Raw genomic sequence first — 12,738 nt, forward strand, 5'->3', positions numbered from 1 at the left:
CATTGTCCACGAGGACAGGTGCTGAGGCTGTGATTATGCTGGATTGTGCAAAATACACTACCTGGGACCTAAAAGAGCTCCTTTTTTAGTTGTTGAAAACCTACACTTAAGGAGTCGGGAGGCAATTCATAACCAAATATACATACAAAAGCAACAAAAAAAAAAAAGTGGGTTTTGCATAATATGTCCCCTTTAAGGTGAATTTGTTGTAACAGTGTTTCTTTGGTATAAATCCTGTAATGCTGACTGTTTAAATACTTATTACAATGGATGAATACATTTATTTAAATGTAAAATTCTGAAAGGTAGCCCACATTAAGTCAGAATTCCAATAAATAGCTATGGCAAATCACTATGGATGGAGAGCATTTTATTCCACACACCGTTATACAACAAAAAACATGTATAGCATGATATTGTAATAATTTGAAATGTATAACATATACTCAAACATTTCATATATAACTGTCTGACTCAAATGTTTATTTAAAAACAAGGGTGGACCCTGCCTGACCATGAGGTGGGCCTTCAGGTTTTTTCAGTGAACATAATTTTCTTCAAGACGTTCAGGTTACAGCCCACAATTAGCCAAACCAGCCCAAATTTTCCAATATTATCCAGATTCTGCCTATGGGAATAAGATGATGTTCAGAGTATGGAGATAATGTAGAAGCCCAATGGTTGAGGAATCCTCAAAATTAAAAACCCAAATCATAATATGTTCTCATTGCTTTGTTTATTAATTGTTTTGGTGCATTGCTGTTTTGAAAATGATAAGTATTTAAATGTATTACAGATTAAAACAGGCATAGGGAAAGTAATTTAAACATTTATCCCATTACTTAATACAAGGTATTGTTCCACATTGAATGTGATTTATGTTTTACCTTACCAAGTAGGTTAATATAATTGTCTAACCAAGTTGTAGAATTATGGTACGGTCCCTGGCAGAAAGATGAGCATAGTCACCATACTGGCTTGGGTGGTGTGGATAACTGGGTTCAAAAATGCATGAAGTTTACATTTGTGCTTAAGTGACTTTTGTATGCATGTCACCATTTACCAGATTGTTTATTTGTTTTCTTCTTACTGCTTGGCTTCATCTCATTGTTTAGTATTCTGTTGGGTTCAATGACCTTACCCGCTCCATTTTTACTTTGTGCTGAAAAACAAAACAAAACAGTAAGCATATATTTGTTGTATTAAATCTCTTATAATGTAATGTCAAATGCTCCTGAATGTGGTCAAGCAACTAATGGACCTTGAAATCTTGAATATGGTTTCTAAGATAAATCCAGAGTCGCAACTATGACTTTTAGTTTAAGGTGACACATGTGAATGTGGAATATGGCTAGAGCTATTACAGCTGATATTAAAAGATACAAGGCTGAATTTTTCTCCAAACAAGACTCCGGTGTAGTGATGGGATTTCCGGCTCTTTTTAGAGATCCGGCTCTCTCGGCTCGGCTCACTAAAAAGAGCCGGCTCTTTCGGCTCCCGAACCGGCTCTTCAGGTTATTTTGTTGCTTTCATTCATTTATTATTAACAACAATATAAAATTATGCACAAAATGAATTACTAATGTTTAAAAACGTGTTTTCTATGTATATATGTTCATTATATAAATCTGCTTTTATTTATTCACTCCACATAAAATTTAAAAAATAAATTATAAAATACAAAAACCTACCATTTACAATTTAACTTTTAAAATTTAAACTTTAAATTTAAAAATACCAAGTGCCCAGTGCTCAGCTCAGTGGGTAGACACACTGGCAGCTTCACTTATATCACACTTAATTCACTGTGTTTTATCTTCCCATCGCACTGATGAGTGGACAGTTTTCAGGTGCCCGTGCACCGGCTCTATATGATATCCTTTTCTTGCAGACTCTACACTCTGCCTATGTATTGTCAGTAAAATTTAAATGGTTCTAGATTTTGCTTCTTTTCTTGGTGTCACTCATTTTCTTTACTCCACCTTTCTAATGTGACGACATTGTCTCTTGTTGTTGCTCCCGGCTCTCTTTCTCTCTCTCTCTCCCTGCTGCTCTTTTCGTGTGCTACTGCTGTTGCGAGTGTAACTACCGCCCCTAGCTCCTCCCTCTGCTCAGAGGCGGGAGGGGTGCAAACGCAAGGCTCTGTTTGCGCCCCTCCCGTCTCTACTCAGCGCAAACACAAGGCTGATGTGCAGCGAAAAAAGTGAGAGAGAGGGCAAGAGAAAGTAAAAAAAAAAAAAAATCCACGGCTCCCAATAAGGAGCCGGCTCGCATCGTTCACTTCAAAGAACCAGCTCTAAGAGCCATTTCGTTCGCGAACGACCCATCACTACTCCGGTGACTGGTCAACTTTCCACTCACCACTGATTTACTGTAGAAAGAGGATGAGAGCGTAGAGGGAATACTTCAGAAGCGCAAACCAGGTAAATAAAGAGTAGTAGATCAGCCCTCCACACACCAACTATTTTCATCTCTCTTGATTAATCTCATCTCCTTCTGTCTCCTGCAGGGCAGCTTCCTTTCTAACATCCTTCAACAAACCTTCCTCACTGTCCCTTGTTTGCACATGCCCAACACAACCTCAACCTGGCCAATGTAGAACAATGTAGACATTTTTTCCAACATGTGCAGTCCCAATGATATTGTTCTTCCTAATCCTATCCATTCTCTCCACCCTCAAAAAGAATCCCAGCATCTTTGCTTTCCCCAAACTCACCTCCAAGAACTGCAATCTATTAAGAACTCTGCTGCCCCCTTACTCTACTGCACTCACTCTAGAGACTATATCACCACATCCTAAAAAGAACATTACTGGCTGCACACTGACTATAGTATTGAGTGCAAACTCCTAATCAACTTTTAAGCCTTCAACAACCTCGCCCCCGCCACCCTGAGGGATTGTCTTTACTGTCACTCTCCCACAACACTGCTAACACTAACCTCCTTACCCCCATCATCAAAATCATAAATCTGAGGGTACAATCCTTTGCCACTGCTAATTGCACCCTCTGGAACTTCCTCTGCTCATTAGATTCTCTCTAGAACTTTAAATCACAGCTCAAAATCACCTGTTCAAACTAGCATTTCCTACCTGACCATCCTCCAAAACTGACCTTTCTATTCTGTTGAGCTGGTCTTTAGAAAGATCCTTGACTTTCTTTAAATTACCATTTGGACAAAGGTAACAATCACTGGAAAAATGATAGTAATGAATTATCTTTTTTTTTTTACATAAAGATAGCAAAGATAGCAAAAGTGTCTAGGAAGTAGTTACAAAGGTAAAAGCTTCAATAAATGATGACAAACACATACCTGGAGGTTCCTTGACAACTTTCTTCATCATTCTAGTATCTATAGAATCTGTAATAAAGTCTATTAGTCATGTGATTTCATAAATTGAACAAAGTTGAGACTAATCACATTGTACTTACCAATCTGTGGATATACAAGATTTCCTTCATTGACCTCACGCTCCGCTCCGACCTCCTCACGCTCCGCTCCGACCTCCTCACGCTCCGACCTCCTCACGCTCCGCTCCGACCTCCTCACGCTCCGCTCCGACCTCCTCACGCTCCGCTCCGACCTCCTCACGCTCCGCTCCGACCTCCTCACGCTCCGCTCCGACCTCCTCACGCTCCGCTCCGACCTCACTTTCTTCACTTGAATCTGTCAACTGTAGGTTATCTAACAAAATAAAAGATTGTCTTAATGAATTATAAGGTTATAGTGCAGGAAACGTGTATAATTCTTAACCTTAACACCACTTTACCTTCGATTTCAATCTCTTCAAGTGTTTTGCCTTGAAGGCTTTTGAGAGACCCTTTCTCCATGGCAATCAGTAGTTTGGATATTTTGGCAAGCTGGGTAGTAGCCTCTGGAAGTCTATAATATTCGCGATGAACACGAATATCATGACCTAGGAAGTTGGCAACTTGGTCTAACTCGTGATTCTTGAGGTTTAAGATCTGAGACAAAGTTGCGACATGTTTGCGCAACTGCGTTGAACGTAGGTGTTCAGGGTTTTCAGCCCCACATTCAGTCGCATAAATCCTCAAACAGTCCTGTCCTCTGTAGGGAGTCAGACAATGAGGTCTGGCAAACAGGAATATGTTTTCTGCCAGAACACCACAGTCTTGTCTTTTCTCTGTCAGCCGTGTTATGGCATTCACCATGTCTGGTGAAAGTAGCACTGCAACCTTGCGTCCTCGTTTACCCCTCAATTCTACACGACTGAAGTGTTGACAAAGGTAAAGTTCAAATTTTGTCAGTCCAATTGCAACATCCTTGTGCAGGGTACTAGTGTCTCTCTCCTGGAAGCCATTCAGTGTCATCTTTGAAATTTCTCCCCCTCTTCTCCTGTTAAATAGTATTACATTTGCCATGGTAGCTTTACAAAGTTCACTGTATGATTTTGGTGAACTATGCTCTTCCAAGTCCTTCACTGCTTGTTCTGTAGTCTTCTCCAGATGTCTATGAAGACGCTGAACATCTTCTGTGAAAGGAAGTGTGGAAGGCTTGTTGAAGTGCCGCTCGTTTAGTGTGGTTAATGCAGTATGGGAGATGAGTTCTGACCACTTTGTAGCATAAAGGGTTTTGAAACTCTGGGTTGACTTTATCAGTGCACTGTCTTCTGCCATCAGTGCTCTGCAATGTATAATATCACAGACTTTCTGCAGTGAGTGTCCCAACTTTAAAGCAAGGCTTGGAGTCGAGTAGCAGTTCTTTTCTTCATCATACCCACACACCTTCTTAACAGCTTTGATAACCACATTGAAATTTGCAGGTCTTACAGCATCCTCAAAAGTGTGTATTGAGCATTCTTTCCGAAGTGTGAGCAGAAGTCTTCCACATTCTCGGAGTGTCTGGCGAATGTAGTCAAATTTGGTGGGATCTTTCCCATGTTTGTTAAAGAATGATTGAGCAAGCTGAAGAATAGAGAAGTCACTTCGCACAGTAGAAGTTATTTCATCATCTTTCATGACAGCTAATATCTTCCAAACACCGGGGGAAACTTGCTGACACAGAGCTGACTCACTCATACAGGCCAGGGACAAGACCTTTTTTCGTCCCCCCTCTGAATTGGCCTCCACTGGTTTTGAAGAACATTTACGAACATGTCTCCAAAGATCTCTTTTAAGATATAATGCCTCGCAATAAATGCAGTGAATATAGTCTTTTCCTTTGTAGGGTTTTTTTGATGTGCGTCTGGTTTTTAATGATCCAATCCCACTTGCGATGACCTCCGAGTTATGTCTGTGGTTTCCTTTGTTTCGCAGCTTAGAAAGCTTTTTCAAACGGTCTTTGGACTTCTTGGGAAGACTTAAAACTCGAGCAACATCTGCATGTGATTTCTCATGAGTTTTTAAATGACGTGTAAACTTTGTCTGTAGTTTTCCACAAATGTAGCAGTATGTTTTGTTTCTTAGTGAGGAGGATGTTTTTAAGGAATCTTCAGCCGTAGTATTAGAGTCATCAACAATGCCTTCAGCATCAGACTTTTCTGCTGTGGCAATAACCCCTGATACGTCGAGCTGTCTTGTGCCAATTCCATCTTCAGATATTGATTCGGCATCTTCTGAAATTCTTTGTCCTACTCTCTCTAAAAAACTTTCTAGGCGAGGTCTTTTCGTTTTGCAAGCAGATTGACTGCTGGAGATCTCAGAGTTCTGTACTTGTTTGCAACTTATATTTAAAGGCTCTGATTTGTTGTCCCATGAGCTGTCTGAGTCAGCTATAGAATCTGGCACATATTCCTCTTCTGATGAAGCCCCCTCACTTGAACTATCTTCACTAAAGACCTAATAACAATCAAAAACACAAAGTAAGACTTTGTTTACCTTACATATTTTACTGAGAAGAATTCTGCAAAAACACTTACCTCTGGAAGAGGTTCAGTGAGGTTCACCTTGTGGCTAACATAACATCTTTTGTGCCAGGACTGGTAGCAAACTAGACAGAGAAAAATTAAGTTAATAAAAGAAAGGTAGTTAAAGCCGCTTTCCCCAATTTAAAAAAACAGGCTAGATGGAAGCATAAACACAGTCAAGAAGGCTCCCCCCTCCCATTGGATATTATCCATAGGCCACACCCCCTGGTGTGCTTTGCTGCTAAACAGGCCAGTGCATAGTGTGGTGGAGCCATGTTAATGTAGAATTTAAGGAGTCAGGAAAGACTGTTCTATCGTTTTTCTGGACTGAGCCATGTTATTGGCTGATGGTTTTAGACAAATGCAACAGAACCACTTCATTTTTTTTCTTTAATCTCCAAACAACATTTATAGCTATGCTTTGTTAAAATGTTGTTATGAACATGAAAAAAAAAAATATGTTAAGCTAACTTGTTTTTGCAAATTGGGTATAGCAGCTTTAATAATGACATGGTAAGTAAATATGTAAAAAGTGCAGATGTAAAAGGTTCATTATGAACATATATCATATCTACTTATGGATTAGTTTTTATAGTGTTCCTTATGGATCATATTTAAGATATTCTAATGTACCCAACCTTCCATAATTAAATAATTACCTTCACATCTCACACCACTCCATTTCAGAGGCGAAAAAGGTCCTCCACATGCAAAACATTTTTCTAAACTTGACATTTCGTCAGGGACTAGATCATGATCGCAGTCCTGTTTGGTAAAAAAAAACAAAAAAAAAAACAGTGTAATCAAAAACAAAATTCATACTTTTGTGATGTAAAATATCACAACCAAATAGTTGTTTTGGTTCCTCTTTAAAAAGGAGTTAAGGACGGAAGAAAAAAAAAAAAAAAACAGGTTCAAGTGTTACTAAAACTATTAAATCAATTTTTGTAACTTTTGCAATGCAAAATTTAAAGGGAAAAATACCTGCTGTATATAGATCAATTTTCAAAACAATTTGTTCTTCTAGGTTTTATATTATGGTATATATTACAAAACCACAATGAAAAGAAAATTCATTGTGGACCCACAACACCCAAAAAAGATTAGACTTACAATTTGTTCTTTCTGAAATGAGAAGATGTGTCCAAAGTTTTGACTGGGAGTGTAAAAAAGTATAATTAAATCATGAAGTCATGAATCCATCAAGACATAACGGATGGCCTTTACACAACAATGTTACATAAATGTGCTTAGCATTAACAGGAAAGAGTTTAGCGATTGTTTCGGTTGTATTTACATGCTCCTTCCTATAGTAAGCTTCATTCTTGCTCCTTGATCAGCTGAAATTCAAATATGCGATCTAACTACATCAGAGTTCATTTCAACCAAGCCGAGAACTACGTCTTTATGCAAACCAGATTTAGGGTTGGGGTTTCATACTTCTTGTTTCAAATCTCAGTCCTCCTAATGCGTGCATCTTACTTGGTCAAGATAACCAAGGACCCACATACCTCAATACTGCCTAATAACTAGCACCTCAGTCTACAACTAAAACAATCTGACACTGAAACTCCAATTTACCTTTGTTGCGTCGTTAGGAGAGGAACTGGCTGCATTCTCATCCACAGCCTGAGATGCCACCATGTTGGATTTCTAAGGAAGAAGCATGAATAATGAATGGCAGTCTTTGGGTCTAGCCAAGATGAATACAGTCCTCCTAATGTCTGGACCTGTCCAGTTGAGTAATACACAGGACCCGTGTGTGTATGCACAATTGCCAGAGTAACTCTCACTGATCTGAATTCATTTCTAAACTCAGTCCTCCTAATGTCTGGATCTGTCCAGTTGAGTAATACACAGGACCCGTGTGTGTGGGCGCACTTGTAGGTAGAACTCAGTTGTTTATACTTCCTGTTTCAAATCTCAGTCCTCCTAATGCGTGCATCTTACTTGGTCAAGATAACCAAGGACCCACATACCTCAATACTGCCTAATAACTAGCACCTCAGTCTACAACTAAAACAATCTGACACTGAAACTCCAATTTACCTTTGTTGCGTCGTTAGGAGAGGAACTGGCTGCATTCTCATCCACAGCCTGAGATGGCACCATGTTGGATTTCTAAGGAAGAAGCGTGAATAATGAATGGCAGTCTTTGGGTCTAGCCAAGATGAATACAGTCCTCCTAATGTCTGGACCTGTCCAGTTGAGTAATACACAGGACCCGTGTGTGTGGGCGCACTTGTAGGTAGAACTCAGTTGTTTATACTTCCTGTTTCAAATCTCAGTCCTCCTAATGCGTGCATCTTACTTGGTCAAGATAACCAAGGACCCACATACCTCAATACTGCCTAATAACTAGCACCTCAGTCTACAACTAAAACAATCTGACACTGAAACTCCAATTTACCTTTGTTGCGTCGTTAGGAGAGGAACTGGCTGCATTCTCATCCACAGCCTGAGATGGCACCATGTTGGATTTCTAAGGAAGAAGCGTGAATAATGAATGGCAGTCTTTGGGTCTAGCCAAGATGAATACAGTCCTCCTAATGTCTGGACCTGTCCAGTTGAGTAATACACAGGACCCGTGTGTGTATGCACAATTGCCAGAGTAACTCTCATTGATCTGAATTCATTTCTAAACTCAGTCCTCCTAATGTCTGGACCTGTCCAGTTGAGTAATACACAGGACCCGTGTGTGTGGGCGCACTTGTAGGTAGAACTCAGTTGTTTATACTTCCTGTTTCAAATCTCAGTCCTCCTAATGCGTGCATCTTACTTGGTCAAGATAACCAAGGACCCACATACCTCAATACTGCCTAATAACTAGCACCTCAGTCTACAACTAAAACAATCTGACACTGAAACTCCAATTTACCTTTGTTGTGTCGTTAGGAGAGGAACTGGCTGCATTCTCATCCACAGCCTGAGATGGCACCATGTTGGATTTCTAAGGAAGAAGCATGAATAATGAATGGCAGTCTTTGGGTCTAGCCAAGATGAATACAGTCCTCCTAATGTCTGGACCTGTCCAGTTGAGTAATACACAGGACCCGTGTGTGTATGCACAATTGCCAGAGTAACTCTCATTGATCTGAATTCATTTCGAAACTCGGTCCTCCTAATGTCTGGACCTGTCCAGTTGAGTAATACACAGGACCCGTGTGTGTGGGCGCACTTGTAGGTAGAACTCAGTTGTTTATACTTCCTGTTTCAAATCCCAGTCCTCCTAATGCGTGCATCTTACTTGGTCAAGATAACCAAGGACCCACATACCTCAATACTGCCTAATAACTAGCACCTCAGTCTACAACTAAAACAATCTGACACTGAAACTCCAATTTACCTTTGTTGCGTCGTTAGGAGAGGAACTGGCTGCAATCTCATCCACAGCCTGAGGTGCCACCATGTTGGATTTCTAAGGAAGAAGCATGAATAATGAATGGCAGTCTTTGGGTCTAGCCAAGATGAATACAGTCCTCCTAATGTCTGGACCTGTCCAGTTGAGTATTACACAGGACCCGTGTGTGTATGCATACTTTTCAGTATAGCCTTTATTCATTTAATACTATTTATACTTATACTGTACTATTTACATTATACCTTGCTTCTCCATGGCCAGTTGGAATCACCATAGTTATAGGTGATTTCTTCTCCTGGACCAATATCTTTGATTGCAAACAAACAGAGATGGGGCCTTCCATCCACTCTGGTAACTGTCATTTTACTGTTTGGATTCACATTATCGTCATTTACAAGTCTGCCAAGTGAGCCGTCCTCTCTGGTAGCATCAACACTAAAACAAAAAGTATACAATAACAATTACACTCTGTAAAGAAAGTCATTAAGTATATTAGGTTGTAGAACGTCTGAATAACATTTTAATATTCAATTCAAAATATTATTTGAATATTATAATTTGTAAACCTCATGTATTTTATCCTTTATCAAAGCAGTTACATACCATAACTGTTTTCCATTGAACTTGAAATCAAATATGAAAACCTTGAGTGCATCATGGTAAAGTTTCATTCGGTTTTCTTGTTCCTCTTTAGTTATGATTTGTCCTCTGTACTCAAAAAGAAAATCTCCCTTTTGAAATGACCGACAGCTGAACACACCGCGACCTAAAGACACACATCAAAAACAAATTGGGCAATAAACTATAAACCATTTAATTAAAATCCTTCTTGTTTTTAAATATGTTTTTTATTTGATTATATTGTATTATTTATTTTGGAACATGTAACATGTTCATAATTCCTTGGGGAAAGACAAGGTAAAAATAGAAATATAATAATAATAATAATAAAACAAGTATAATTATATTCGTGATTATTAATTTTCTCATGCATGGTATGCTACAAAAAAACTACAAAAAACATAAAAATTTCTATTTTGAGAAGCTGACTGCATTCTTTGGAATCAACTCACCTTTAAATGAATCAATATACCTCACATCAAATCCTGCCTTGTCTTCACCTAAGGAGCAGTAATACCTAGCATCTTGTATGGGATTTATTTTAGCTCTCCGTGGCCTTGTTGCCGCCATCCCCTGCAAAGATCAGGTATTAATGACTTTAGAAATAACACATTATACTACAAAATGTATGTAGACATAGAAATAAACAGATCGAAAAATCTATTTATGTTGGGGAGAGCTCCCCTAAAGGTTCCAAATATCTGTGTTTCCCAAAAGTTCCTCCTATCTTGTATCACTGTGTGTCAGAGGCTGCATGCCCTACCTGTGGAAGTTCTGTTTCGTATATTTTATTTGGTCTAAGGTTACTGCAAATCTTAATGAGTTAATTTTCATATCCACATTTCCTTAACCTTTTATATTTCTTAAAGTTATAAATTAAAATAATGATTTAGTATGGTTGAACAATAAGCATATTTGTCCTACAGTTTTTGTTTCATTTGTAAAATATTTTCTGAAAACAGATCTCACTAGTTTTAAAACCACAAGTTTTGTGATGCTAAAACCAAAATTAATCAAACCAACAGCAACAGAATGTCAAACTTTTGCTACTAGCATGCTGGCTAGCTAAACTGTCAAAAATTAGATGCTTTGGTGTATCCGAACGTAATATAATAACCTATATTACTTTGCTTTATTGGATGAATATATTTATATAAACATCATGTGTAAGGGAATTTGTATGGTTCTCACCTGATCTTCCACGAAAGCAGTAAGATAAAAGCTGTCTCATTAAATCCTCATGTCGTGCACCTGAACTCTTTAGTGTCCTCTTCTTCTTCTTCTGCTCTTTAAATGTTCATGGTGGTTGGCAACCAGCGTAGATGTACATTAGCGCCCCCATAGTGCTGAGGAGTGGATATCATTGGCCAAGAACAGTGGATTAACACTGGGATTCTTGCAAATAGAATGCTATGATGTAATAGAGTTAAATTGCTCTAGTGCATTCTGACATAACTCACTTGGAATATGTAGACTTAATAATACTGTATAAAATGTAATTTTTCCAAAAGACTGATATTTATGCTTCTAAATTTTTAAAGAATGAAACAAAAGTAGTAAATGGGGATGATGAGTTTTAGTAACAACTTCAAAGTTATTTGGCTAAAAGAGTTTTAAAATTCAAATAATTAACTTGGACCAAAAAGGCATATTATTGCTACAATGAGATTGGTGAATAAAAATAGATTAGACCACAGATATTTAAGTATTGCAGCAATACAATTAATTTTCATGACCTTAAGTGTTTTTGTGATGCTTTCTTTTTCTTTTTAAATAGTAAAAACTCATGACATAATTAGGACAAAGTTTATAATGAAATAGAAAAATCTTTATTATTGTGGCTGGTCTGGGATGCTGCTGCAGGTGAGATGGACTCACCTGCATTGTATCTACAATCTGTTACAGCAACCGTATAATTATTGTAATTGTTGGACAGCGCGAGGGAACGACCGGCTCAGGTGAGCCACAGGCTGGTGCGCTAGCGGGATGGGGGTGCCGCTGGAAGCGTGGGCGGTCCCTGGAACCACCTCGTCACCAGCGCCGCTAGATCTACAGGCGAACGCCCAGGTAGTCACTTCCCCGTGGCTGGGCTGGGGCGCTGATGCTCCAGGCCTATTCCCTCGCTTGCTCATGGAGGGGGGGGGGGGGGGGGAGGTGGCTCCTCGGTCTTAGTCGGGGGAAGAGGGTATGTGGCGGGGCGTGTTCTGCGATGCCGCTGCATGTGAGATGGACCCACCTGCACGGCATCTATAATCACACCACGCTGGCTTAAAACTTGTGCTCTGCTTGTGGTGTTGTTTGTGGTGATGTGTACGGCAGACACAAACATACCTTCCCACCCTCATACACACAACCACAAACACTCGGCCCTCACCCAACGTGGACACAGACATAAATGGACACTGTACACACAATCACACTCCCCAAACATTCTCTACATCCCAGGTCCAGGTATTCTTGCCCCGGAGGGGGAACTCATACCCAGACCCAGATGTTGCCCTCCTCCCTGAGGTGGAAATCAAGCAGACCGTCCCCGGCTCCGCAGTGGCAGGGGCCGCTGCAACCCAGGCCTCGATCAGATGGCCAATTCCACCTTCAGGCCCCCCCGCCCTGACGGCTGGCAGAGAGTGGGGCTCTGTGAAGACCCCATGCCTCCCTCCGCTCGCTCATATGTAGTGTTGCTGCGTGCTGTTCTAAAGTGCATTTAAAACACGGGAGGAGATGTCATCTGTTCTTTTGATATTCATCAGAACCCTGGCTGCAGCATTTTGGATCAGCTGAAGACTTTTAGTTGCATTATGTGGACTTCCTGATAGTTAAGAGTTATAGTAATGCAGCCTTGAAGTAACAAAGGCATCAACTAGTTTTTCAGCATCACTCCTGGATGGGA

General features: G+C 39.8%; 1 protein-coding gene across 1 annotated transcript in view; it reads right to left on the minus strand.

Annotated features, from left to right (window-relative positions):
* The window catches only part of LOC146662812 (uncharacterized), a 13,241-nt gene extending 888 nt beyond the window's left edge, over positions 1-12,353 (minus strand). The window contains exons 1-13 of the mRNA XM_085417619.1: positions 11,040-12,353; positions 10,301-10,421; positions 9,831-9,993; positions 9,470-9,662; positions 9,213-9,284; positions 7,448-7,519; positions 6,526-6,631; positions 5,879-5,949; positions 3,770-5,798; positions 3,563-3,684; positions 3,432-3,483; positions 3,313-3,360; positions 1,064-1,162 (exon numbers count right to left, since the gene is read on the minus strand). Coding sequence (XP_085273745.1) covers positions 1,064-1,162; positions 3,313-3,360; positions 3,432-3,483; positions 3,563-3,684; positions 3,770-5,798; positions 5,879-5,949; positions 6,526-6,631; positions 7,448-7,519; positions 9,213-9,284; positions 9,470-9,662; positions 9,831-9,993; positions 10,301-10,418 — 3,145 coding nt within the window. The 5' untranslated portion in view covers positions 10,419-10,421; positions 11,040-12,353. The remainder of the gene's footprint in view (positions 1-1,063; positions 1,163-3,312; positions 3,361-3,431; positions 3,484-3,562; positions 3,685-3,769; positions 5,799-5,878; positions 5,950-6,525; positions 6,632-7,447; positions 7,520-9,212; positions 9,285-9,469; positions 9,663-9,830; positions 9,994-10,300; positions 10,422-11,039) is intronic.
* Positions 12,354-12,738: the final 385 nt, after the last annotated feature.

Source organism: Rhamphochromis longiceps, linkage group LG9 (genome assembly GCF_057381845.1).
Source record: "Rhamphochromis longiceps isolate RC_006_pf linkage group LG9, R_longiceps_female_GT1.1, whole genome shotgun sequence".
NCBI lineage: Eukaryota > Metazoa > Chordata > Actinopteri > Cichliformes > Cichlidae > Rhamphochromis > Rhamphochromis longiceps.